We start from the raw sequence: 27,782 nt of genomic DNA, 5'->3' as shown, positions 1-27,782 counted from the left end.
GCTTGGAGCCAGCCAGCGGCGTGGGACCACGTGCCAAAAAGGACCTCAGCATCCAGGAACGGTGCGTGGGTGGGGGTGACTGCCCGCCGTGGGGGCTGGAGGCCGGCAGCGGCTTCCCCGAGGGTTTTCCAGGGGCGGCTGGAGCTGTGCGGGGTCAGGATGTGACATCACCGGCCGGAGAAAAACCCTCGGCCCCGCGGTTCTGCAACGAAACCCCGGCGAGCGCCGGAGCACGGTGGCTCTCCCTGCCTCTGCGATCCTCAAACCACCGACAGTCCCGACAGGGATCCTGGCTTGGACGTTTGTTTCTTCTTAATTTTTTTGTTTGTTTGTTTTTTTCCCCAGTAAGAGCTGAAAGTGCAGCGGAGGGATTTGGGGCTGGAAGCTGGGTGTGCTGGGGGATGAGGTGAGTGCTGGGGGTGGAAAAGCCAGTGCTGCACCCCTCTGGATCCCCAGGGATGCTCCGGGGGTGCTTTGAGGCACAGGCTGGGCAAGACCTGGTTGGGGTCAGCCTGGGAAGGAGCGATCCTTCACCCAGCCGGGGCACAGATGCCTGCAGAAGGCTCTTCCCCTTCCTCCATCATGTCTTGTCTCAGCTCCCTCCCTACCGAGGAGCCTCTTTCAGGGACACGGGAGGGTCTGGGAGCTGCTGCCGGCAGGGCAAGGGACTAGTGCAGATGGCCGGCGGTGCACAGGGGAGGGGGGACGGGCAGGGGAAGGCAGCACGCGGTGTGGGCAGACACCCGTGTCCCGGGTGGGACAGTCCCGGCAGCGGCTTTGCCGGTGTCGGAGGGAGGGTGGAAAGTTGTGGGCGGGGGGGAAATGGGTGAGAGCGAGCAGTGGAGATGGTTTTTCAGCAGCTGGCTTATCTCCTCTCGTCTTCTTCCCTGAGCTCGCAGGCCTGGAGCTCCCCGTGTTTGGGATTACGATTCTGACGGCGGAGTGATCACCCTTGGGATTGAACCAGAGCAGACGGGTGCCGCGGAGGCCATCGGACACCTCTTTGCAGGGCTCCCAGCAAGTCACTGGTGGCAGCAGCAAGATCCCAGCCCCTAGGAATGAGGTACCCCCAAAAAGCCCCCAGCCCCACTGGGCCCCAAAATGAACTGAACATGCTGGCTCTAGGGGCATCTGAAGAGATGGGGCTTTGCTTTTCTGCTTGGAGGCATCTTGGGCGACTTGGGAAGAACTTTTTCGGTGCCTTTGGGCCAGGCTGTGGTCCCCAGGGAGCAGCTGCTTTGCTGGTGTCGCGGCAGGGAGGCAAGGCGAGTGGGACAGAGCTGGGGGACAGCGGGGCTGGCCAGGGAGAAGCCAAGGTTTGTGCGGGCTCGTTCCTGGAAGCCGTGCTGGGTCCGTTTTGCACGAGCTGGGGATTTCCAAGCACCAGGCAAGCCGGGGGAAGCACCAGTGTGGCTTCCCGCTGGCAGCTGTCCCCAGCTGGGGTGTGGGGGGCTGCGTCCTGCTGCTGCTCCAGAGATAGGAGCTCGGGGGCTGCCTCGGAGCATGCTCGCACCTCTTGTGGGTCTCCATGGCACCGGCGGGGTTTGCACAGGAGGGTTTGGCAGCAGGGAGATGCTGCTGAGAGCTCCAGGCTTCTCTGCAGCTTCTCCAGCCTGTGTGATGGGCCTTGATCCCCCTCCCGGCATCTTGTCTTGGCTCGTTTCCTGGAATTTTCCATTGTTTGGGTTATATTTGGGATCTGCAGCCAATAACCCCGTTTCTCATGGACAGCCCAGCTGGGGCTTGGCTCCAGCAGGAAGCACAGAGGGAGTGGGGCCAGCACCCCGAGACCGTACTCCCCAGCATCGTCCTTCTGCAGCCCCCCTTCCTTGGACGATTAAAACCAGACATGGCTATTGCAAAGGCTGGAAAAGGGGGTACATTCCCCTCTCTAGGAGCCCTGTATGCCCACAGCCCCTGGCTAGATCGGGGCTGAGGTAGCTGCAGTGCAAGGGATGCTTGGGAGAGGCAGCTTTGGCCTTTGGGGTGCTTCTGATATACTTTAAAGTCCACCAAGAAAAAGTCCCAGTTGCAAAGATTGTCTAGGACAGGTTGAAGATCAAATTTTGGAGCAGGACTTCTCTAGGGCTTAAAAAGAAGCTCAGAGACAGGGCTGTCGAGTCAGCAGCCAGGCAGTAATGCTTCCTAGAGCAGCGAAAAGTCAGTCGAGCCCCAGGGCCAGCTGGTTTCTGGTCAGACTGTCCATCTGGAAGCTGGCAGCTGTGTCAGAGCTCTGGCAGATGGTGGCTGAGCTGCTGCCTGCCCTGCTCCTCCACCGGGGATGGGCCAGGACGGGACTTTTACGCTGCTTGCGGTGGGGAGAAGGGAATCCCCCAAAGCAGGGAAGCAGAAGCAGACACTGGGGCAGCGGAAGGCAAGACGCCCCAGGGAAGCTCAAGGGGGATGTGCAGAGCTGGTAGTATCTAACCTACACCTTGCTCTGTGGTGCCTGGAGCTGCACGGATCCGCGCTCTCCCTCCATGGCCTCTTCCCAAAGCAGCGGGAGCCCGAATCTCCCTGTGGATTGCCCGTGGCGTAGGACCCCTCGTTGTGCACCGCTGGTGAGGGCTGGAGCGTGCTGCTAGAGCAGCCGCCTGCGGTTTCCAGCCAGATTCTTGTGGGCGTGTGTAACGAGTTCGGGCCGGATCCAGAGAGGATGCGCTCAGCACCGGAGCCGTGGGAGGTGCCGCTGTTGGAGCCTTCCCCCCTCCTTACCCTCCATGATTGTTAATGCTTCCCAGGGGCACTCGCAAAGCACTTTCCCCCTGAAGCCTTTGCTTTTGCAGCCTTTAATATAAAAAGGCAGCCCAGGGAGGGAGACGAGTTTTGAAATTGGGGAAACTGAGGCAGGGAGTGTGGGACCATCCCGGGCACCCATCACCCTGGAGACTGGCAGTGTCTGACTGATCCTTCCTGCTGGGTTTCTGCCTAAAGCTTATGTGGGGTCAAAACTGGAGGGTTTTGTTGGTGACCTTGCCTCGCGCCTGCAGGACTCGGGGGGAGGAAGCCCCCCTCCCGCTGCTCTGTCTGCTTTCCCCTTTTGTTTTGCCAGTTTATAAACAGACCTTTCAGAGTTGTTTTCAATTTACAACAAAGCCTTCGCCTTGCCGTGTTCCTCTGTGGTTTTCAAATGATAAAAAAAGAAAAAAAAAGCTTAAGTAAAAAAACAAAACAGCCCTGAAATCTGAAATTAGTGGCTTAGTTTGACCCTGACCTTACATCCCCCTCATCCAGTTCGTTTCCTTTCATCTCTGGATCTGCCAGCAATCTAGGAAATCAGTTTTCACGTGTCTCTGCCTGCTGTGTCCCTGGCAGTGGCTCTGCCTTGCCCTTGCAGAGCTTAACCCTGCGCTCATTTGGTTCTTGCTAAACCTGACTGAGTTTCGCTTCTGCTGTTGCCAGTAAAAGCAGGGGCAGGACTGAAGCCAGCAGCCTTCGCAGCCACGGACAGGGTTTTGCGGCCGCTCGGCTGGGTTTGAAGCCAGCCCTCTGCAAAGCCGAGGCTATTTTGGGCACGCTGTGGCGTGGATGTCCCATGGGAAGCAACGGCCTCTTTCTGCTCAGCAGCTTCGCTCATCCTCCTCCGACTGTCCTCGGCGGGGACATGGGATGACAGCAGGGAAAGTCTCTGGCTCTACAGCCACCTGCTTCACTCCCTATCCACTCCCGGGAGCAAGACAAGGTTTGATTTGAGGGGTTGCTGGTGCTTCAGAAAGGGCTGTGTGAGCCCCTGGGGTGCCGGCACCACCCTGTGATGGGAACTGCAGCACGGTGAAGTAGGGTTGCAGCCTTTGCCAAGGCTCCTCTCGGGGAAGCTTTGATTTTGTATGTGGGAACCAAAGGCAGAGACATGCAGGCTGCCGCCACGGCGCTGGTCCAGGCCCTGCCGGCACGGGCTGGCAGGGGATGTGCACGGTCATGTCATAGGAAGCTGCTGTCTAAGCTTGTTGAATGGCAGCTCGCCCTTCGGATTGCCCAAAATGGGCAGTGCGAGCAACGATTTGGACTTGGATGGGTCCCCTGGCCCACCCCAAGCCCCAACAGACCACAGCCTGATTTCCAGGAACAGAACAGCCCTGACCGTCAGGCTCAGCTGGACTCCACGCCGCAGCTAGACCTTGGAAGATGTCCCATTTTCCATCTCTTTACGCAGATCGGTCCCAAAGACTCGGCCAGTGATGGAAGAGCACCGGCCGAGTCGGATGCATAAAGGTGGACACCGGGAAAATCTGGTCTTGCGTTTGCTGCTGATGCCCTTTGCCACCAGGTAGACTCAGGATGTGTCTGGGTCCGTTCCCAAAGGACTTTGCTTTTCTTCCCAGAAAGCGGGGGCGGGTGCTGGGTCCCTGCCTGAGGGGAAACTGAGGCATCGGTGACTTTGCAGAGCCTGTTTGCTCTGGGCTGGTACCTCCCACCTCAGTGCTGTAGCTGGTATTTCAAGCCCCGGTCCCGGCCTCTGTGCAGCTCCCTGCCTACGCTGCTCACATCCTTCCCTGCACATCAATCTCTCTGGGCAGTGGAAGCTTTGGAGCGAGGCAGAGAACAAATCTGTTCTTTGGCCCGGTGCCTCTCTGCTTCTTCAGGTTGTAAATCCCAGGATGTATTTTTGGCTTTGTGTTAAATTTAATTTCTGGAGAACATTTCTCTCCAGTAAAGATTCACAAGGCCTTTTAATGACTTGGTAATTTGGTAGCGATGCTGGCGAGGATCCTGAAAGCAAAACCTCTTGTGTGACTCTGGTGTGCGCTGCTGCCTGGGGAGCAGAGAGGCTGCAGTGTTGTGCTGGCAGCCAGCGGGCTTGGGGGACAGGTCTGCTCCGAGCACTTGGGCAGTGATTGGTTTTGCTCCCTCCTTCCTGGGAATCTCTAACAGATGCATGGTAGGAAAACACCCCGCAGATGTTTAACAGGTTTGTTGCTCTCTTTTTTTTTTTTTTTTTTTTTGAACCAGTGTGTTATTGGGATGGTACTGAAGCATGAAGCACATTTCCACCTGCCTGACGAGTGAGAGCAGCTTGCAGGGTAACACAGAGATCCACTTGTGGATGATGCAGAGATGCAGTTGTGGGATGAGTTGCAGGTCTGGCTTCAGGAGATGAGATGCAGAGTTTATTTCCCAGGGAGCAGCTCAATATTTGCAGCGGACTTGCAGTGTGAGGCACAGGAACAAGGGAACATCCCCGTAGCCATCCAGAACTGGTTTCACTGCTGATGGCCCCTGCAAGTGACACATTTGATGGGATATCATCTGCCAGAGGAAATGGCCTCAAGTTGTGCCAGGGAAGGTTTAGATTGGATATTAAGAAATATTTCTTCACCAAAATGTTTGTCAAGCAGTGGAACAGGCTGCCCGGGGAACTGGTGGAGTCACCATCCCTGGAGGTATTTAAAAGACGTGTAGATGTGGTGCTTAGGGATGTGGTTTAGTGGTGGCCTTGGTAGTGCTGGGTTAATGGCTGGACTTGATGATCTTAAAGGTCTTTTCCAACCAAAACAATTCTATGATTCTACGATTCTCATTGCCCCAGAACAACCCAGTCTCTGCATGGAAGAGCCTGCAAACAGCAATAGCTCCTGGAGCAGAGCGAATGGAGCCAAGGCCAGCAGAAATGACGACACGGAGAAATGTCTGTTGGCATGACTGGCCTTGCTGAATTCCCAGGGAAACCCCCTAGGTTAGATCCCAGTCCCCGTCTGCACTGATGTTAACCCGGAGGGACTGTGTCACCTGGTGGCATCAGTCCGGTCTAACACAGGGATAACCAAGCTGTTCATCCTCCATCGTCCTGGCAAAGAGAGCGAGGGCACAGGCTCAGAGTGGTGCCGTGCGATGCCCATCCAGGGGCAGTCACTGGGCTTTATTTGGGTGCTGGGCAAAGGGGCAGCTTTGTCAGGGGTTGTGGACTGGCTGGGGACGGGGATGAGGGAGCTGCAGGACGGATTACTGGGTGCTGCTGCATCATCCCTGTCCTGGGAAGTTGCCACGTGTCAGATGGGGAAATCTTGACTTCTTGTTAGGGGCTCGATTGTTTATTTTTGCTTATTTTAACGGCCTTTGTGTTTCAGCCAGAGCCCTCTGCCACTGGCTGGTGATAGGAGAGAGAGAGAGAGGAAAAACAATCCATGTAGGAGAGTATGGACAGCAGCAAGGCAGGGAGAGCCCTGTGTCCTGGTTCGGTGGTGGTAGCCCCATGTCCTGCCTTGGTGGCACAGCCAGTTAGTGACAAGGGATTTGGGGGGGGGCAAAAGCACCAGAGGTGCTGCTGGCCCCCTCCCTCCCACGCTGGCTGCGGGGCTGAGCACTGCCCAGCCCCATCACGTCTACCTCCGTGTGGGCAGACCCTGCTGGATGCCTCATCCCAAAGGGAAGCCCGGCACTTCTGACCTTACTAGATTAGGATCCCCATTGCAGTAGTTATATAAAATAGATATGTATGTATATGTATGTATTTTAGAAACTGTTATGCATTAACAAACTCCCCAAGAAGCCTTTTTTTAGAGGTGGTGTCAACAGGATGTGCCTTGAATACGTGACAGCTGGGTGGGAAGCCCCAGATAAGGGCTTCTCTCTACAGCCTCACTGCGCCCAGAATCCCCTGGCCTTTGCTGGGCTCCCTCGGCGCTGCCATACTGGAGACCCTTCCCCTCAGGACAGGTAGGAGTCATGACATGATGCCGGCTCCCTCCATCGGCTGGCATTTTGGAGAGCTCATGCTCTTTTTTTTGAAGTGGGGAACAAGACCTTTGACATGGCCAGAGCTGGCTGCTTGGGGCAGGGGAGGAAAAAGCATCCAAGAAATATCTCCCAGTCATTGCCCTTCAGCAACAAATGAGGATAACAGGGCTGGAGCCGTTAAAATCCCACCCAGTTACATGAATAGGGAAGGTATGCAGGTTGACTGTAATACCGGGCTATCTGCAAAACATTGCATGATGGCTGTGACCTGCTCTGTGAGGCAAAAAGCACCTAAAAACACACGGTTTTGGGTCTGCTTGTACCTGGGTATAGCAGAACGTGGCGAGGTTGGGTACCACCATGCCGTGAGCTACGTAATGGTGGCAAAGCATCACTCCAGCCTGCGGGAAAGGCTGTGGTTAGCGCACTAACAGCACCCATGCCAGGGCTTGCACCCACGCCAGGGTTTGCCTTGCAGCCACACCAGGGTTTTCCCCTTGCAGCCACATGCTGGCTGTGGTGCAGAAATCCCCACAGGGCAGATCCTGCCAGTGTTTGGGGTGATCACGAGGTCCTGCTGCCTCCCAGTGATGCCCCCATGGGTGGGCTTTGAGGGGAGCACTGGGATTCCCTTGTGAGATGTTTAGCTGGTCTCTGCTGAGCAAAATAGGATCAGCCTGTGGCTTGGGACTAAGTTTAGAAAACAGAGTTTATATAGCAAGCTTTTGGCTGAAAGCTGTCTTTTTAATGATGAATGTGCATCCAGGTCTCGCTTGGGCACCATTCCCTCCTGCTCGTGACTTTGGCTAACTCACTTCCCCTTTCCATCAATCTTTTTCTTCCCTTTATTTTAACTCTTTCTTCATCTCCTCCCGTCAGGGAGAGGCTGTTGGAGGACTTTCTCTTCCCTAAGCCTCAGCAAACTGTTTAGTACAAGGGGGCCTTGATCTCACATTAACACCACCAGTGAGGAGCACAGGTAACTAAATGCACAAAGTGTATTTCAGCCTGTCCGGGACAGTCTGGGGCAGGTGGGGTTTCCACTGGAGCTTCAGGGAGGAAAAGAAAAAAAGGGAAATACCGCAGCCCTCGTCCTTGCTGCTAACCTCGGGCAGGAAGGAGTGAGCTCAGCGCTTTGCCGAGTCGTGACTTCCAGACCGAGTCACCCGAAGCATCGCTTGCCACCCCAACTGCTCCTGTGTGCATTGTGTGCGCGCCTGGAGGGCCAGCAGCATCCTGGCACCTCGCCTTGCTGTGCTGGGCCACCGCTTCCCTCCTTCGGATGCGGGTTTTGTTCTTTTGAACAAACACACGGGGCAAAATAACAAAAATAATCCCCCCTTTTCCCATTGATCTCGGCGCTGGGGCTGTGTGAACCAGCAGCCCGCTGCGGTCGCAGCGAAGTCCCCAGGGCATTGCTCGCCAGCCGCCACACCAGGGTCAGGGGTTATTTGTATTGAGAAATCCCTGGGAAAGAGACACTTCCCCTTTGCTGGAAGAGGAAAGTCCCACCAGGTTGGGACTGTCTGGGCTGGTGAGCTCCATCGATACCGTGACTCTCACTTTATTGCAGCAGTTATTGATAAAAGCTCCAGAGGTAAGAGGCTGGCTGGAGCCCGATGAGCTCCTGGCATGCTCAGGAGGGAGGAAGGGCTCTGCCATCGAGCTCTGAGTGGGGCACGTGTGGCAACACCTGCCCTCTCTGGTGCCAGGAGCTGCTGTGTCAGGTGGCAGCAGCTGCGCCAGGTGACCTTGGTGAGTGTAGAAGGGCCAGAAGCTCACCCTAAATCTCAGTCCTCACGTGCTGCCGCAGCAGCGGGGCCAGCCAGCATCCTGGTGCGAATTTGTCTCTGCAAGCGTGCCCATGTGTGCAGCTGCCTTCATGGGTGACCGAAATTTCTCCTTCTCTTCCCAGAAACCCCCACCCCTGAAGACCCCAGCCTTGGGTTTCACATTGTGCCCAGCCTCTGCCCTCACCGTGGCCGGCCCTGCCAATGATGGCGTTGTGTCTCAAGCAAGTCTTCAACAAAGACAAAACTTTTCGTCCCCGAAAGAAGTTTGAGCCCGGCACCCAGCGCTTCGAGCTGTACAAGAAAGCCCAGGCCTCCCTCAAGTCCGGGCTGGACCTGAAAGCGGTGGTGCAGCTGCCTCCTGGTGAGAGCATCAACGACTGGATCGCTGTGCATGTGGTGGACTTCTTCAACCGCATCAACCTCATCTATGGCACCATGTCAGAGTACTGCACGGAGAAGAGTTGCCCCATCATGTCGGGCGGGCTCAAGTATGAGTACAGGTGGCAGGACGATAGCAAATACAAGAAGCCGACCAAGCTGTCGGCCCCTCAGTACATGTGTATGCTGATGGACTGGATCGAGATGCTCATTAACAACGAGGACATCTTCCCCACCAGGATAGGTGAGTGTGCTCTGGTTCTTCGCGGAAGGGCTGGGGTTGTAACCGGTGCAGGTTCCCAAGCTGTTGGTGCACCTCAGGGTTGGTATCGCTGAACTTTGTGATCCCAAGGATCGCAGCCTTTCTTGTTACAGGTGTTCCTCAGTGTCTGTCGCACACCCCTTTGCTGCAAGTTGAGCTTGAGATTCCTCATCCGGCTCCGAGGGGATGTGGAAAACAATGTTGTTCTTTTCTGTGCTTGAACTTTTTCCACATATTCTGTGACTGTGAGAGATGAGGGCTGGTAGGTCATCAGCTCCCTTGCCCTTCCTCAAGGAGCTGAGCCACAGGGCTAGTTAGAGGTGGTCATCACATCCCTGCAGCGTGCTCTTCTCTTGATAAGCCAACTCCATTTCTTTCTGGTTTTCCAGTTAGCTTCATGCTCCCAAGGTCTAACCCCCATCCCACCTTGCTGCTTCACTTAGCTCCTTTCCGTCTCTGCTTATTCATCTCAGCCCTGATTATACATCGCATCTTACTATTAGCTGAGGCATCGCTCAAGCAGAGATGCCTGACCCAGGATCTGGCCTTTCCAGCTGCCAACCCCCAGCGTGTGTGATGCATCCCATCAAAAAGTTTGGCCTCAAGAGCTCGCAGCAGCTGCCAAAGGCAACACAGCTTGCAAACTAACTGCTCTGCTGCTGACCTGCAGTGCTTGGCAGCTGCTGGGGCTGATATTAGCCCTGCTACTTAGCTGCTTTCTTGTAGTTTGGGGAGATGAGTTCAAGGGTTGGAGCTGATGCGTTGGGTGGTGGGGCTGCCAGAGCCTCAGGTTGCACCTTGGAGTGGTTGCTTTTCAGATGAAATGCAAAGCTGCTTTAATATAAAAGATTTAAGGAGCTCTGGGGGGAAAACACCTGGCTTTGCAAGTCTGCTTGACCTGTTTTGTTTTCCCAAGCAGCACAGCTGACAGAGCTGAATGAAATCAGTGCAGTTTAGGCTCAGGATTTTCATTAATACACTGGGAAACATTGAAGAAAATGGTCTGTGTGGGATTACTGGCTGCCACTAACTGTTGTAGCCCTGTTTGGCTGTGCTGTAGCATCAGTTGTGTGTCTTTTTTGGAAAGTCTCTGGCCCTCAGAGGGGTCACGGCTCTCTGCAAGCAAGAGGGAGGCAGTGCCTGCAGGCTGGTTGTGCCAAACCTTTAATTTCAGCCTTCTGGGAGGAGGTGATCCCCCAGACCCCGGTCTGACCTGTCTGCACTGGCTACGCCGGGGGCTAGGGTGGTACAACTCCCTTTCCGGGGGTTTCTTCTTCTCTCCCTACACCACCTGAAGCCAAGACCAGCAGGCAATAGCTGCCTTCTTCCTCTCGCTGGCGGTCTGGGTGGCGCAGTGCTGGATCCCCGTGCGGGAGGAGAGGCAGACAGGCTGCCTTCGGGCGCGTGGGGGAGTCAGCCCTTGGGATTCACCAGGGGCATTCGCTGCGCCATGGAGGCCTCCCTCCCTCGCGGGCTCAGTGGGCTCCACGCGTCCCTGCGGATGGAGGAGGAAGGTTGGGTGGCAGTGCAGGATGCTCCATGCTGGCAGCCCCAGCTCTGCTGGGGACAAAAAAGTCCCTGTTGATTCTGGCTGCAGCTGGGCACAGGCTCGCTGCTGCCAAGGGGTGAAATGGCAGCCACAGTGTAGAGGCTAGATCTTCCATTTTCCAAGGTGTCTTGTTCCCAAGGAGCAGCTCTGCGTGCTGTTAAAAGCAGGGGCGCAGACATGGATTTACTCCATTTTCCCTCCGGCCAGATAGGAGAGTGTCCTGGTCCAATTTTATGCCTCTCGGGTAGGATTTGGGATGTGATGCTGCTTGAAAGCTGCTCTGGGGAGTCTTAACACTGCAGAAAGCAGAGAGACGGCAGCATCACAGCACTCTCTGCTCTCCCACGTCTCCCTCAGAGGTGCAAAAGCCATGTACAGCCATGGCCCTGCTGGTTTTCACCCTTTCTCTGGCACTTCTCCCTCCGAGGTGTAACACATCCCGATGTGGGGTGGGACGGCTGGTGCCTCTGGTTTCCACTCCTCCTTTTGTTTCAGCGTGGGGATAGTTCTGGATGAGATCCAGGCTGGCTGCAGGCGGTCGTGGGGCAAACCCATTTTTTTTTCTTTTCCAAAGCCATTCCCAGGGTCCCTCTTCCAAGCCCCTTTCTGGGGGGGAGGGGGGGACACATGACCCTAATGTCCCTGAGTGACATCAGTCCCCTTGCTGGTGTGTCTCGGTGCTTCTGGCCCCACACATTTAGCCTGAGATTGCACTTTAAAACACATGAAAGGCTGTTGTTGTTGGCAAAGGGAGGAGGGAGCCGGTGGCACTTTGTTGTCAGCATGTCCCCAATAAACTGCCTTTCACTGGCCTGCCTTGCGTGCCGGGTAATTGCTCGGCAGCTCTGGCATTTCAGAAGATGGAGGTGTTTGGCCGAAGGGAAATGTCACATCTGCCCATTCCTGATGGGCTGCTCCTCGTTGCCGTGCTGGATGACGGGGGGAGGCTGGGGGACACGCAGTGGGGAGGGACAAGGGGCTTGAGGACAGCGTCCAGGGCGAGCAAAGGGAGATGCTCAGCCTCCCTCCTAAAGAGCTGGCCCCTTGTGAAAAGACGCAGGACAAGGGGAATAAGGGACTGAGAGGACACAGGGGAGATGGAGATGTGAGCTGTTTTAAGGAGGGGGAGAAGTCTGACAAGGTGATGAAGGGAAAAATAAATTTCATGCTTTGGGCTTGAGGTGTGAGGCTCTTCAATATTAGTAGTAGAGAGGGGTTTTAGCATGAAGGTTTGTTCCATTCCTGCTCGCACTGGAGAGGTCCACTGGCACGGCTGACCACCATCTCAGCAGGCATTTCAGGAGCTGCGTGCATCTCAGCTTTCCCTCCTGGCCCCTCTTTCCCATGTGCACTAAAACTGTCCCAGCAAACAGATTTCCCTGGCTAAGGCCACCAGACCGCAGACAAAACAGAGTTCTTTTTTTTTTCTTTTTTTAGAAACTGCAAGTGTTCCTCAAACTTGCTCACGCTGCCTGAGGCTAACCTCAGCATCCCTTTCCATCCAAAAGCTACAAAGCCTGAAGCAGCGCATGATTCAGAAGGGCTCACTCACTCATGGCTGTCCTGACAGTTAAAGGGGAGGTATTTCACGGGTCAGAGTGGGGAAATCCTTCACCCACGGGTGAGAGGCTCAGCTGGAAATAAGCAGAGATGGTTCACTGGCTTGTGGGCTCACAGGGTCCTTTGGCATCACAGGGAAGACCTTGGCTGGAGTATATGGGCACAACTCCAGTGACCAGAGCAGAGCTGGGCTGATTTGCATCACTAAAGCATCTGGTCCTTCAGCACATGTCAGAGCTGTAGAGGTGGGAGGGCAGCAGAGCGACCTGGGTGACAAACCCCTTCGGTTTAGCTGAACTGCGTGATGTGGAGCTTGTGACGGCTCTGCAGCGAGGTCGGAGGGGCAGCCGACATCCCAAATGGCAGCATGGGAGCCTGACACCATCAGACAGCTTGTGACCTGGCAGCGTTAACGAGCAGGACCGCAGCCCTCGGATGGCACGCGTGCACCAGTAGAAAATCCCTGTGGTGGTTTAATGGGGCCGGGGGGGCTGCCAAGCCCTCTGCGTACCACAGCAAGGGTCAGGGGAGATACTGCATCTTCCCCATCCCAAGGGAAATCCACCTGCAGGGCTCGGTCCCAATTAAAGGCTTTGCTGTATAATCCTTCCTCTGAAGCAGAAACCTGTTTGTCTGCCGGTCAAGACGAGACAAATCCCTGCATGGGGTGAGCTCTGCCAACCTGATCGCTGTAAATCTACAGCAGCAGCAGCTTTCCCAGACGACCCGTATCAGTTTGCATGTGCTAGCGCTCTGTTTCCACTCTTCCAACCAATGTAGCTGTCCTGAAAAATACATTTAAATGGAGAATAAGCATTGTTCCCATGCAGGGAGAAGAATAAATGATTCTACAGGTGTATTTTTACCAGCTGGTAAAACTATATCAGTAGATTACTTCAGTGAGTGGCCACATGAACAAATTACCACCTGGAAAATAGCTGCTCCTCCTGGTAATCGTTCGTGGTGTCTGGATTTAGGGAGCTGCTGCTGGGCGGTAACATGCTGGGGAGGAGGGTTGGGTGGATGGGGTTTGCAGGGTTGGTGGCAATGGGCTGCATCTGCACTGGTCAGCCCAGCACCAGGCTGCGGGCTGCACAAGGCCAGGTGTCCTACATTAGCACCATCGTGGCTGCTGAAACCTCTGTTATTAGATCAGCGAGGACACAGGGTTTGGACCAGACCCAGTGCCGGAAACACTCCGTGCTCTCTGCCAAACATGCCCGTGGCTCCAGAGAGCATCAGTCACAGGAGATTTTGGAACAGTTCTTGGAAAGCTGTTCAAAACTCAAGCTCTGCCATTCAAGTGTGGTCCCAAAACAATTATAAAAAAGCAGAGAAAACTTGGTGCAAAATTATCCGATCCTTTCTCCCCATAACAACAGGAGAAAAATGTTCAGAATTCAGCTAATTATTGCTGTCTCTCAGCTGGCTATTTTTTACATGATTTGTCTTTTTTGCTCCTCATTTGCTTCCAAAATTAACACCACACCAGCTTGCAGCTGCCATCATGCCTTTAGTTTTAAATGGGGATTTAAAGACTTATATTTAGGAAAAACTGAATCACCGAACACCACGGTGGCCAAAATGGAATTGAGAAATAATAGCAACAACTATAATTCATCACGTAGTTCATTGAATTACTGCTTTTGCAGAGGAAAAAAAATACAATTGCCAAGAAGCAAAATAGCTTCCCAGTACTGATTCATCATGAAAAAATCAAATTGGCTGGAGCGCGAGGGTTAGGGACGGGAGATGGCAGGAAAGATCCAAGAACCATTCGCAGTCCCTTACCGTAAGCACAGGCACTTTGCTAACTCTCATTTTCATTTCCTTTTACACATGGTCCCATCTGGTTTCCTTATGTTTTGAAGCAATCAGCACAGAGTGGGGAAAACAGATTTCTCAGAGCGTTAAATCACACCTTGGGGTTTTCAGGCAAAACATCCAAGATAAACTGAAGGTGCTAATTCATTTCAGGGCTGTGAGTCACGCCGCTCGCCAGCGCTCTGGCTGCGTTGCAGGGAGTGAAATTGTACCTGCTGTACTCACAGCTTTTGTCCTGGCTCGGGGCATGGGTAAAGTTCTCCCTTTTCTGCCGCTGTGGATGGCTGCTCTGCTCCACTGGCCCTGGGACAGGCGATGCTCCCAGCCGCCAGCTGTCTGGTCTATGTGCAGTGTCTGGGTAGCGCATGCCTGTGATCATCTGTGGAGAAAAAGAGCTGCCCTTGTGTATAAATGTTTTTCCCAGCATCTGAGCAAGCTCACATTGCATCCTGTGGTCCCCTCCTCATCACTGATCATGCAAGGAGAGTCAGAGAGGGGCTAGATTCTGGGTTTGCTGCTGCTTCCTCCAAGGTTCCTGGATGGTGAGCACCAGTGATTTAAACCTAAAGGTAATTTCAATGCCTTTTAATCAACCCAGATGGGTTTTGTGGTGTTCTGCTGTCCCTTGGGGCAGCTGGGACCAGCATCAGTGGATATGCTGGGATGGTGTTGCTGGGTTGCCGTGTGTGTGTAGGGCTGGCGAGGGTGAAGCAAACCCAAGAGACATCAGACTGCTAGGGTGGTTTGTCAAAACCTGGGACTTCATCCTGACTTTTCCCTGGCCTGCCACACTCCTGCTAATGGGTCATCTCAGCCATGCAGAGTCAGTCCCACCAGCCTCATCCCTTTGTCTCACCAAGCTTCTACTCCTGCTGGTTCATGCCACCATGCACCAACTCAGAGATGGACAAAGTCCCCCAGGCATGGGCCACAACTGCCCCGTTCCCAAGTGCTGCTTATCAGTGCATTGGCCACTAATGGGGTCTCTCTGCCACCGGCTATGACGCTGCCCAGCCTGGCAGGGAGGTGGGAGTCACGGCAGGAGCAGCCTGCTGCCCTGCACACTTGGGGAATGGGCCCCGTTGCTCCCTGTGTGCTGTTGCAGTGACCCGTCCTAGCAGCCAGGACAGCTCAGATGTGAATATACAGGGGCCTGGCTGCTCGGTTTAAAGCTAGACATCTGCAAGGGCAGGATAGGTGCGTGGCCGGCGCCGAGGTCACTGTCCCAGGGCTCTCCCCTTGCTGGGATGTGCTGGCTGCAATGCGCGCCTGGCTGCAGCAAGGAGGCACAGCCTGCTCTCGCTGTGTCCCCTTGTGTGCTGGAGAGGATGTCACATGCGTTGTCTGCTGGACATCCGCTGCGCCAGCAGCCGTGACCCAGGGCAAGCTGTATTTAAGCCAGATCTTTCTGCTGCTCTCCCTGGGTTGGTCAGATGCAGCCTTTATTGGAGAATCCTTTCCTTTCAGCTCTGGGCAAGGGGATGGCGAATCGCTCCAGTTCCTCCCTGGTGTGGCTAGTGCCTGCTGGGGCTGCCGTGGGTTGCTTTCCAAGTCACCAGAGATCAGCAGCGAGGCACGACTGCTGCTGGCGGAGGCAACCTGCTTATCAGACATCCACCCCACTTCCTTCCCGCAGGGAAGTGCTTTGATCAACTGGTGCAGGCCCCGTGCCAGACGCAGGGTCCAGTCGAGCATCCATAGCCTGTATTGAGGGTCCTGGCACAGGAGGTGCAGATGTGGCTGCAGCACAGGGAGGAGAAGCAGGACCCGATGGCCCAGGGTTGTGCCCTGTGCTGCTGGGGCTGCTCGTGCTTCCCCGGGCTTGTGTGTGAGCGAGAGGGGTGACGGGGGGAGAAAGAGACAGAGCGGGACCGCAGCGATCCCTGGACCCAAAGGACCATAGTGGGTGGTGGTGTCATGACATGGTAGGGCGAGGCGTGACCTGTAGAAGTCCATTGGTGACTGTCAGCGATCACCACAGCTTGGCCATGTCTGGAGGGGATGGCCACACACTGACACCTTGTGATGGACACAAAGAAGAGCAGCCTGGCTTCACCTCCCAGGAGCTGATGCTGCTGCTGGGTTCATGTGAAAGCACAGTGGTGGAGTAGCCCAGAAGGGTACTTGTAGGTCCTGGAAGCTTGACTATATCTTTCCAGGCATTGTTAGGTACAGGATAGCTCAGCAGCTCCCATAGTTGCCGACGGTCACGAGATTTGGACTAGATGACCTTTAAAGGTCCTTTCCAACCCAAACAATTCTATGATTCATGCTAAATCCCTGTTCCCTGATGCAAGAACTGCTTTTGGAGAACCCAAGCTGGAGATGTCTCTCCACTAAGTCTCTCAGCTGCCAGCAAGTCCATGAAGACTTGCTGGTAACTGATTTATAGGACAAGATGGTTCCTGGCTAACTTCAGGACAAAAGTGGTGGAAAGCCACTTGTCACCATCTGCCAGCTCAGGAGGTCACTCACCTAACAGCAGTATCTGGACCATAGATGCTATCAGCCCTAGGAGTCTGAGATCCTTTTGATCTGCTGTTTACTGTCTGATCTTTCTTTCTCAGCTCAGGACTGGGTTGAGGTTTGCTGCTTTCCTTCGCTATCACTCTTCACAGTTTGGCAATAAACTCCCGGTGGCTGGTCAGGTCTGATTTCTTCCTCGCTGCCTGCTTTGACCGGAGGAGGCACTAGGCAAGTGGGACGGGTGACAAAGTGGAGACAACAACTGCGTTGCTGTCTGCCTGCTGGCACCTTGCTGCGTTCCCAGCAGTGACTGCTCGCCTCTGGTCCCAGGGAGCCAGGCTGTTCAGAAGAATGTGTATTTGCCAGTTGGGGCCCGACAGTGTGAGCTCGTTGGAAATTACTTACTGTGATGAATTTTTCTTTATTAAAAAAATTGTTTCTTGACTGGTTCTTCAAAGCTGGTCTGCAGGGGCCAGCCTAACGGCATGTCTGAGTCCCCAGCTGGGTGATTACGGCTTTTATTTGCTCAGCAAATTCTCACTCAGTGCAAAAAGCTCAAATGAAGCTGTGGATAAAGCACCGTGTCCCTCCTGACTGCAGGGAAGCCTGGAGATCTCTCTCTGATCCCTGCCCTTATCAGACTGGCAGGCAAGGAGAGCTCCGCAGTCAAGGGTGCAGGGCAGAAGCAGATCTCCAGTACCATCTCTAAGATGCTGGCATGGGGAGAGCCTGGTTGTACTTTGCCAGATGTGAACACCTTTCCCAGAAGGTCCTAATGGGATCTGTTAGAGATGGCAGTGAAACAAATCGTGCTGAGGTCCCTGCTGCGGGAGCAGCCCTGGGGCTGCAGTGTGCTCGTGGTTATGCAGAGCAGCAGCTGTGAATCAGTCTCAAAACCACCTCTCTGTGTTCATGTGATGCTGAGCCGAGATGCGTGTCCTTCTCCAAGTGGTGGCTGGGACATCCACCCGTGGCACGAGCACACGCGCTTCTGCCCTGCCCATCGCACCCACGCTGTGCACGAAGCCAGGTGAGACTGGGTTGGGCCGAGGGTGATGCTGCCTTAGACCAAAGATCATTTTCTGTTACGAGTGCTGCAATCCTGAACCCAGCACCTGCCGAACCCTGGCCAAAACACAGCCTCAATACATGATGTTGGAGGGACAAACCTTTGCGTTTGCCACCCACGGAGGAGAGGGGCATGGCACTGCTGCTGGGAAACAAAACTGCCAGGAGACTTTGGGAAAAAGAGTTTAATTTCCTAGTGAGGCTGATGAGGAAGGCTCAAAGACAAAATTACCATTTTTAATTTTTTTAGCTAAATGATTTGCTGATGCTTTCCACTGCATAAAATGTGTGAGCTGGCCATGGTTGAGCAGAGATTATTTGGAAAGATTTTTAAGAGGTTATGTGCTGCATTAGTAAGAAGCTAAGGGAGGAGGCTGGTACAGCTGTGGGAAGGGAGGTTTTTATTTTGTTCTTTGCAAATTTGCACTGAATTGCTCAGGGGAGTGGAAGAAGCTTCAGGAAAACAAACTCCAGTTGTTTCATTTTCCACCTCTCAAAAAATACGTTCCGTCTTTCAAAGCCATGTTTCCTTTAGACATTTACCCCAAGCTTGCTGACACTGATGGTACCACACCTCTGAGATTTTCACTGTGACAGCAGCGTAGGATGGAAATGTAGGGTATGAAATTGTGTCCTTGTGTGGGACAAGGCTAAAAGTATAGAGCAATGTGTGGTGGGTCCCGTTCTTGAACAACCTGTGAGGGCATCTCAGGAGGGAGCGTCATACAGGTGCAATGCAATTACAACCTAAGCATCATTCAGATGGGCAGTTTTCTTCCTGTTTTAATGAGACATTTGTTTGAAACAAGGATCAAGAAAAAAGGTATAAACCCCACCTGTTTCTGTTGATGCATCAGAAGTTATGTTTGAGGGTGTGTGGAGGAAGAAAACCATTATGAACCATGTTTTTGATTCAGAGGATCAGGGAAGGTTTCTTTCCTGCTGGGAGGAGGTTTAGTTTTGTTCATGGACCTGGGTAAATACAAATTGACTTATGCTGTGCCTGCACAGGCTTGCAGGGGAAAGGCAGGAGAAGAGGGCAGATTGCTCCGGATAGAGCCAAAAGTGGAGAGATGTGGCCTCCTCCACTGGATGAAAAATTGTCTCTCCTAGGGAAGCTCCCCAAATCTTCAGACTACGCCTGCATGAAATTGCTGGCTGTGCAATGAGGAAGTATGTGGGGAGAGCCAGGTGACACCTCACCCCGGTGTAGCTGTCACTCTTGACATTAGCCAAGGGAGTCTTTCTTCATCACCCATGGTTGCCTGTTAAACACAGCAGGGACATTTAAACGCTAGCTGTTTTTTTTTTTGAAATGGTCAAATGGCTTCCCACTTGCTTCTGCTTTGCAGGTGTTCCCTTCCCCAAGCAGTTCCAGCAAGTTTGCACTAAGATCCTCACCCGCCTCTTCCGTGTCTTTGTCCATGTCTACATCCACCACTTTGACAGCATCATCAACATGGGTGCTGAGGCTCACGTCAACACCTGCTACAAGCACTTTTACTACTTCATCAGGGAGTTCAGCCTCGTTGACCATCGGGAGCTGGAGCCTTTGGTAAGGATGCCCCAGGGATGGGGAGGCGGAGGGGGTGAGAGTGGTGTGGGCTGAACGCAGCACTGGTAAATTCAGATGGGGGCTGGACTCTGAGCAGTGCAGTCATCCTCTCTGGACTCTTTCAGCCACCCTACCTCAGAAGCACACCCATGTTTTCTATCCTGTAACCATCAGCCTTAGTGCTTTGAGCGAGAGCTTCCCAGGAACACTAAGGAAAACCTTTACCCTTTGAGAAACCTCTCCTTAAACTTTGACCCTGCTGCCATGTCTATGAGTTGCTCTTCAGTATCCTCAGGACCACCGTAGCATAGTGTCCTTCTATACTGCCTTGGTAGCTCTAATGCAATTTGCACATCAAAGTGTTGCCAGCCAGTTCTGTCTGTATGGCCTTCAGGAGTCAGATTTGAGCCCGTCTCCTCTCCACAGTCTTGAGTTTTCTTATTAGGGGACTAAGGTCTCTGCTTGAGATCCTAGTGTGAATTACAATGAGGCTGCAGGAAGGCAAGCCCTTGCAGTAGGACACGCAGCTTGAGACAACAGCTATAGAGGCCAAGCTGGAGAGGCCTCGCTGGAGCTCCAAGTTTCTCTGCAGCCTCCCCTGGGAAGCAGTTAGCCAGGCAGAGAGTGAGAGTCCATGAAAACAGCAGGACTGGTGGGAAGCAGAGGTCAGACAGCTCGGGCACATAAAGTACAAAATGCACATAGTTAATTTTGCAAGAGAAGCAAGTGTGTCACAGGCAAGGCTGAGTGTGGTCTGACCTAGGGAGGACATGTTGCAATGGGGAGAAGAGTTAATAGGGAACCCAGTAGTTTGCATGCTGTGATAAAGGCTGGGCTGCAGAAAAGGCCGTATGCAGCAGCAGAGAGCCAGGGAAGACCACGAGGATCTGATCCCAGAGAGAGAAAAGAGCTGAGAAAAGTCCCAGCATGAGCTGCCTGCTTAGGAGTATCAGGGAGGCCCCTGTCCCTGAGTGCTAAGCGCTTTTACTCCTTCTTTGCTTTCATTTGTCTCAATTCACTGCCTGCCTGCTCTGATTGTGATTTGGGGGGATGGAGGGATGATGATCTAATAGGGGAGACCTGAATGACAACAGCATCAACATGGGTCTTACACTTCGGCCACACCAACCCCATGCAGCGCTACAGGCTGGGGGAAGAGTGGTTAGAAAGCAGCCCGGCGGAAAGAGACCTGGGGGTGCTGATCGACAGCCGGCTAAACATGAGCCAGCAGTGTGCCCAGGTGGCCAAGAAGGCCAATGGCATCCTGGCCTCTATTAGGAATAGTGTAGCCAGCCGGTCTAGGGAAGTGATCGTCCCTCTGTACTCGGCACTGGTGAGGCCGCACCTTGAATACTGTGTCCAGTTCTGGGCCCCGCACTTCAAGAAAGATGTTGAGGTGTTGGAGCGAGTCCAGAGGAGGGCGACCAAGCTGGTGAAGGGTCTGGAGGGTCTGACCTCCAAGGAACGGCTGAGGGAGCTGGGGTTGTTTAGCCTGGAGAAGAGGAGGCTCAGAGGTGACCTTATTGCAGTCTACAACTACCTGAAGGGAGGTTGTAATGGAGTGGGAGTCGGCCTCTTCTCCCAGGCAACTAGCGATAGGACAAGAGGACATAGAATCACAGAATCACATTGTCCTGCATGTGCCGTGTAATGGCACTCAGGATGATCCACTCTCGAACCACCTCACCCTCTGTGGGGCAGGGATGCAAGGATGCAGGGATGCAGGCTGCAAACCACCTTGCCCTCTGCAGAGCAGGGATTGCAGGGATGCAGGGAAGCAAGGATGGAGGGAAACAAGGATGTAGGGAAGCAAGGATGCAGGGATGCAGGCTGCAAACCACTTTGCCTTCCACAGAGCAGGGATGCAGGGATGCAGGCTGCAAACCACCTTGCCCTCCACGGAACAGGGATGCAAGGATGTAAGGATGCAGGGAAACGAGGATGCAGGGAAACAAGGATGCAGGGATGCAGGGATGCAGGCTGCAGACCACCTCCCACTCGGTGGGGCAGGGACGCAGGGCTGCAGGGCTGGAAGGATGCAGAGCTGCAGGCTGCAAACCACCTCGCCCTCCGCGGAGCAGGGGCTGAGGCCCAGCTAGGGTCCCTGTTTCGGGAGGCAATGGGGTTTGCTCGGGGCTTTGGAAAGGGGCCAGTCCCCTCCCGCCCCTCGCCGCGCCGCCGCTCGCAAGGGTCGAGCAGGGCGCCCTCTGCTGCGTCTCAGCGTGGCACCTGGGACCCGGGCGAGCGGTGTTGGGGCGCTCGCCCCAAAACCACTCGCCACCTTCCCAGCAGCCCCTTTACAACAGGATGATGGGCAAAGAAGCAGAGCCACCCCCCGCCCCCCCCCCACCGCAGCAACCACCTGGAGAGGCTGATCCCACTGAGCCCCCTCTTGCTCACCCCCAGCCCCCCATTCCCAACCAAGGATGCTGTGACAAGCCCCCACGAGTGTCCTCCTCCACGTGGGGTGCAGCACCCTGCCGTGGAGCGGGACCTTTCACCGCAGGGGAAGGAGGAGAAATGAGTTTGTGCTCCCCGGCTTTTCCTCACAGGCTCTTTTCCAGCCGCGGCACCCAGTGAGGTGCTTTGCAGCATCTCTGGGCTGGGGAGTTTGGCTGCTGAGGACTTTTCCGCGTGCTTTTTGTCTCTTGGGGCTCCTTCCCTCGAGCCCCACCACCTCCCGACCCTCTGCACACACCCCATCTCGCTCAGGTCCCTCCTCAGAGGGAGCCGCGCATCCTCCCAAGCATCCCCAAGCCGCTTTATGCCCCCTGCTTGGGCAGACCAGCTCCAGCAAAGCTGGCAGCGCTGAGCTAAGACATCACAGAGTCCAGCTGGCTCCTCTCCTGCGCTGCCGGAGGGCCCTGCGTGTCCCTTGGGTGTCCCCGATCCCTTTATTTGAAGCTGACCGTGCCCGTGGATTTGTACTTGGGCCCTGAGCTGCAAACTCGGGCTTGAAGAAACATCCCCTGCAGCTGCCTCCGCTTCCCCAGGGGAACGTCTGGCAGAGCCCTACACCAGCCTTGGGCTGATTTATGCCGCCGCCTGAAATCAAGCGTTGCCCGTCCTGCTCTTCATGCTGGGTGAGCCGAGCCCGTTCAAAAACCAGTTTCAGGACCAGTTAAGGTCCTCTAGCATCTGGCCACTGGCAGCACAGGGACATCGGAGCTTTTGTATCTAACAGACTTCCATGGATTTTTCTTCCATGACTTTGTCCACTTGTTTATCGGCCATGTGCAAACCTCCGAGCACCCGGGGCCTCATGCAGTGGGGAGTCCTGTGGGGAGCCCTTGTGTGACCTGTGCCGCCTGTTTCGCATCTCCACCTTCAGTCTCTATTTGCTGCCCCAATCGCTCTTCTCTTGGAGGTGGCAGGAACAGTCACCCCTTCTCACCCTTTCCTTTCCACTTGGCATATTTGTCCTCTTGTCTTATCGCTAGTTGCCTGGGAGAAGACGTAGCCTCAAGCTTCACCAGGGGAGGTTCAGGTTGGACATTAGGGAGCATTTCTTCTCAGAAAGGGTCATTAGACATTGGAATGGACTGCCCAGGGAGGTGGTGGAGTCACCATCTCTGGATGTGTTTAAGAAAAGGCTGGCCATGGCACTTAGTGCCACGGTCTAGTTGACAGGGTGGTGTCAGGGCAATGGTTGGACTCAATGATCCCAGAGGTCCCTTCCAACCTGACTGATTCTGTGATTCTGTGATTCTCTGATTAATTACTTTGTATAGTTTGGTTGTGACCTATATTATTACAATGGCCCTCAGCTCCACAAAATGGCAGCTTAGCATCACTGTGTCCTCTGTTAGTCTTCCTCACCACCGTTCCTCGTGATACACTTCTTCAGCAATGATATACAGCACATAATGGTGTCATCTCCTTTGACTGATGCTTGCTGATGTAAATAATTAGCACCTGATAGCCAAAGCAGAGGCTGACTTTGCTAAATAGGCTTTCAATGCTAGTGACTCACATGCAACATGAGATGATTTATGGGTCTGGATGAATCTAAGATGAACAGATTTTTCTGTGTGATGCAATCAGGGTTAAACTACAAGGAAATGAGACACATTTACCTCTGGTTTACCTGTGTCTCATTTCTTGGTGTGCCCATTGCCTGGCATCCAACCCTACAGCAGACCCAACCACATGGGAGACCTCCTTCCACAAGGCAATGACTTGCTGTAGGTGTGTACGAGAGTGTCCTGCAACCAGAGGATGCCTGTGTCCAGGATGCAATGCTGAGTTGAGGAGGGAAGGTCAAGTTGCTGCAGGTGATGAACAACTTTCAAAAACTGGAAGTGGTCCTTCTGGCCATGCTGTTACCCCAGGGAGGCTGCAGCTTGGCACTGCCATCAGTCCCAAAGTCTGCATGGGTTGATCCAGTAGCTTCCAACAGCATTTCTCTCTGCTGCAAGCAGGGAAAGCAATAATAGGAAGTTTCTTCATAGTCATCCCAGGGGCTTTCCAGTGAGCCCCTGGGATGTGGTGTGGCTCTGGTTCATTGTGCTGTGGAGCGTGTGGGGAGCCCAGCGTTCGTGCTGTTCTGGCTTTGCTTCAGCAGCAGTTGTGAGGACGGACAAATAGTAACATCCCGCCTCTGCAGCACTTTCCACTTGACCTCAGTCCACTTCCCTGTGGCCAATTACTCTCCCCAGCCCAGGGCAGAGCACCAGTGACTTGCTTTGCTCATTCCCCTTCTCACCGGGCTGCACCACAGCTCTTGCCCTGCTCTTAGGTGTTTTTAAGTCCTGAAGGATTCATCAGCTGGTTTGACACTTAAAAACAAGGACAGTGCATTGCATCTGCCCTCATTTTCATCTAAGACTGCAGGGTTTAGTTTTTGCAAGTTCTCAAGGTTTGTGGAAAGGTGATGATCTCTCAGTAGAGGCGAGATGAACTGTCCTTGAGAGGTTCAGTCTCTCTTTACTGCCTCATGAGCCCAGACAACTATCCTAACCTTGCATTTAGATGGCCAGTTAGCCCACATGAATCCCATGAGGGAGGAGACTCCTGCCTGCAGGGGTGCCTCTTCCCTGCATGTGACTATGGAAGGCCACCATGCACGTGGAGGCAGCACATCTGGAGCAGGACAGTAGGTCTGAGTGCTGTTATACAGCTGGAGCTTCCCAGATGTGGACTTTCTACAGAGGAGCCCCAGTTTTGAGAATTAGGAGTAAGAGAAAAGAAAAAACAGCACCTACCTAGCCAGAAAATGTCCTGTTAGCCCCATACATCTTAGAAAAATGACAGGGATTGTGGGATGAAGGAGGTTTTGCTGCCTCAGTTTCCCTTTTGTCAAACTTCTTTGGGAAGTGATTTCTTAGCAGCAAATCTTGGGAGCCAAGAATGACAGAGATCCTTCGTACAAGCAGAACTAGCGACAGGCAGTGATTCACTCTCTTAATGAATCAAGAAATGTGGGGGCAGAGAGAAACCGTGCACTTGTTTCCCTGACAAGGGCAGGTCATGGCGCTGGTCAGCAGTACTGGCAGAGGTCCAGCTGGTTACGTACCAAAGCAGAGCTGTGGGGATTTCCAGAGCGTGATGAATGCTTTGGACATTTGGGGCCAGCCTGAGCAGCTCGCAGGTGGCTTGGCAGTCCACTGGCCACCCCAGCCCATCCCGTTCAAGGCTGCTTTTGTGCGTGGTGTTGTGCTAGTGGTGTGGCCTGGATGCTGTTGCAAGACGATGTTCACAGTCTTTTCACCTCCCTTTTCTTTCTCCTTCCGAGATGTTTGCAAACACTTCCTGTTTGCAACGTGATTTTGTGGCAGAGCAATAGCTTTTCATGTGATGGCAGGGTTCTGTGCTCAAGTGCTTTTGCATGTCACTCCTACAGAGAAGCCCTCTCTTTGCCACTCTCCCCTGATGGATTTTAAAAACAAAGCGCTCAGCACTGAAGAGCTGAGACTGCGGCTTCTGTCCTCCTTGGTTGTATCACTAAAGGGCCTTTTATAGGGTTACTCAAGGGTCATGGTACTTTCCTAGTTCTCCTTTTTTCAGAGCTGCATCCTTCCTTCTCCACAGACCAGTCCTACTTCCAGTCTATTTTGGAAGTACGTTTTAACGTGCAAACCTTTCTCTGGTGTGTGTGAGCGAGACTGTGCACACACGCAGACTCATAAGCCATGAACCTGATGAGCCAGAATCACAGACTTTCCTCACTGCAGCAATGTACATGATTTGCAAGCTATTAGTTGAGCTCCTTAAGGCAAGGACAAATACCATCTTCCACCAGCTGAAAGCTGGGCACCTTCCTAATGCGGCTGGCATGATGCCATCCTGGCTAAAGAAAACCGTCTGTTAGCCTAAAGAGAGCTCATTCTCACAGGAGATTTCCTGTGGCCCTCTGTTATTAGCACTCATTTGCGTTGCGGTGTGACCGTGGGATTCCTTGCTAAAACCACAGGTTTTTTGGGTGAGTTGTTGTCACCTCCCAGAGAGAGAGACAGCAGCTCCCAGGAGCAGCTCCGTGTCCCACTTCCCTGGGCAGCTGCAAATGGAGGCTCTTTAGAGCGGCACCACCTTGTCTGGCTGCTCGGCGGCTGAGTCAGGAGCAGGACCTGCACCTTTCAACATCTCAGCCAATGCTCTTTCCTTGGGCTACTCGCACAGCTAGGGCACGGCAAAAATAACCTAGTGCCACCGAGACCGAGGAGGATGCCAGGAAGGAGCTGCTGAGGCAGAGCAGTTCCTAGGAGGGCTGGCATGGGAAATAAATAGAGAAACGCTCCCCGAGACTCCCACGGTTGCTTCCTTGGGTTGTTTTTGGACACCTACCAAAGTGCCTGACACGTCACTCTACTAAAACCTGTCTTTTGCACTTACTGTTTCTTTTTTTCTCTCCCCCTTCAACACAGAAAGAAATGACAGAACGAATTTGCCACTGAAGCATTTTGGCAGGTGAACACAGCCAGCTCATTCGGAGTCTGATGGGACAAGACACCCTGTGGTGTGAGACCTCTTCCCAAGGACTCGCTCTGGGCATTTCAACTCACCAAACTATGAACACTGCAGAAGAGCCTCTTCAGGCTAGGGCTGAATCCTAAGCTTGCCAAACTTCTCTGGACAGATGTTTTTTTTAATAGATCCCAGTCTCTGTTGTATGGCTCCTGTCTTAGAAAGCCACTGACTTACTGGAGAACGAGGCAAGTTTGGTTGACTTTTGCACACTCTGGTTTCTAAGACTCAATCCCATGTCTGGTAACATCCCTTCAGCTACCTTTCCTCTTGTTTTGTCCCCAGCTGCACTGATCTCCAAATGTTTTATTAGTGATTCCTGCCCTGTGAGCAGGTGTGACCTTGGCTACCGAGTCATGCCTGTTACCTTTCCTACGTGCGGTGGGTTTGTGATAACATCTGAGATCAGCTCTGCAAAGTTGGTGACTTTTGATCCCAACTGCCTTCATGTAGTTAGTTGCTGACGTACCGTTTTTAACCATGAGCTATCAATGTCTCTCCTCCTGCCCTAATTCATGTTTTACCAAAGGGGGCCATTTTCTTCACCAAGGGATTTTTCATGCTTGGCAGAGGAGACTTCATGATGCATCCAACACTGCTTGGAGTAACGGCAAGGTGGCCCCATGACAGAGGAGGTAACTAGGCCACCTTTCAGTGTGATCAGGACAGTCTACCTGAGAAAGTCTCAGAAAGTGGTGGAAAGAAACCGTTGCCAGAAGACAATATTTCCAACATGTCAGCATTCCCTGACATGTTGTCTTGGCTCAAGATCAGCAGACGCCGGCTGTAGAAATTGTTGGTTTTCTGTTATCCAACACTACAGTACAGTAAATCAGGTGGAGAAGGACTTTAAGAGACATCTAATCTACCCTGTTCTTCCAAAAAGGCAAGATCAGTCCTTCTTAAACCTTTTTGACCTTTTGGAAGCACACTATTGCTACCTGGTCTGTGTCATTATCCCCCTGAAAGGTATCACATCTCAAAATTTCTTCTGCTTCTGCTTGCAATGACTGATAACCAGTGTTGTGCTCCCTGTGCCATTTTTCTTTTGACAAGAGTTGAAGTCTTTTTTCTTTTTTACTGTTTTTGAGGAGTTAAAATCAAATTGCCTGAGCCACAGCATTGTTATGTTTATGTTTCCTGCCCTTTTTCTAGGAAAGTTTTGTATACCAGACACAGCTGATATTTATAATCTGGGGTTTGCCCATTTTTGGGGTAGGGGGGGAATGTGGCTAGAAAATGTAAATACTTAGGCCAACATTAAAATGCAAAAGTGAATTTTTAGTGCTCAAATCACTTATTTTGTTGTGAAAGTCTATTTTTTTTAATCCTGTGTACCAGATGTATATTTTTACATGGAAATAAAACAGAGCAAAATGGCCACAAAAACACCTGATACATAATTCCAGTATTTTCTGTGTAAAAATAATCAGTAAAAGTCCAAACATTTTTATTCTGTTACTAATTAAGGAAACATTAATAAGCCTAGTGTACTTCATTCTTCCCTGATTCATCCATAGTAAGACAGGCATCATGAAAAAGCACTCAGGGTAACTTAAAGAGTGGATTTCCCCTGCGAGTTGCAGCACTGGTGGATCTCAATGCCACGTTGAGACATCAGCTTGCATCTCAGAAAGCGTCTTGACATAGGCTAATGTTGCTGGTCTGCATCCTCCCCTTGCAGACTGT

General features: G+C 53.1%; 1 protein-coding gene across 3 annotated transcripts; it reads left to right on the top strand.

The window, feature by feature from the left end:
• On the top strand, window positions 1–27,407 carry MOB3C (MOB kinase activator 3C). Of its 3 annotated transcripts, none has more exons than XM_068406461.1 (5): window positions 1–61; window positions 346–406; window positions 900–1,063; window positions 8,591–9,090; window positions 18,928–19,187. In XM_068406461.1, the coding sequence occupies exons 4-5, from the start codon at window positions 8,670–8,672 to the stop codon at window positions 19,182–19,184; spliced, it is 678 nt and encodes a 225-aa protein (XP_068262562.1). In that variant the 5' UTR covers window positions 1–61; window positions 346–406; window positions 900–1,063; window positions 8,591–8,669; the 3' UTR covers window positions 19,185–19,187. The 3 variants fall into 3 exon arrangements, with proteins under 3 accessions (XP_068262562.1, XP_068262563.1, XP_068262561.1); XM_068406462.1 differs by lacking the exon at window positions 1–61 and adding an exon at window positions 25,994–27,407 and having other exon boundaries at window positions 284–406; window positions 18,928–19,130; XM_068406460.1 differs by lacking the exon at window positions 1–61 and having other exon boundaries at window positions 284–406.
• Window positions 27,408–27,782: the final 375 nt, after the last annotated feature.

Source organism: Nyctibius grandis, chromosome 8, assembly GCF_013368605.1.
Source record: "Nyctibius grandis isolate bNycGra1 chromosome 8, bNycGra1.pri, whole genome shotgun sequence".
NCBI lineage: Eukaryota > Metazoa > Chordata > Aves > Nyctibiiformes > Nyctibiidae > Nyctibius > Nyctibius grandis.
The sequence above is the reverse complement of the archived record's forward strand: the minus strand, read 5'-3'. Positions and strand labels throughout refer to the sequence as shown.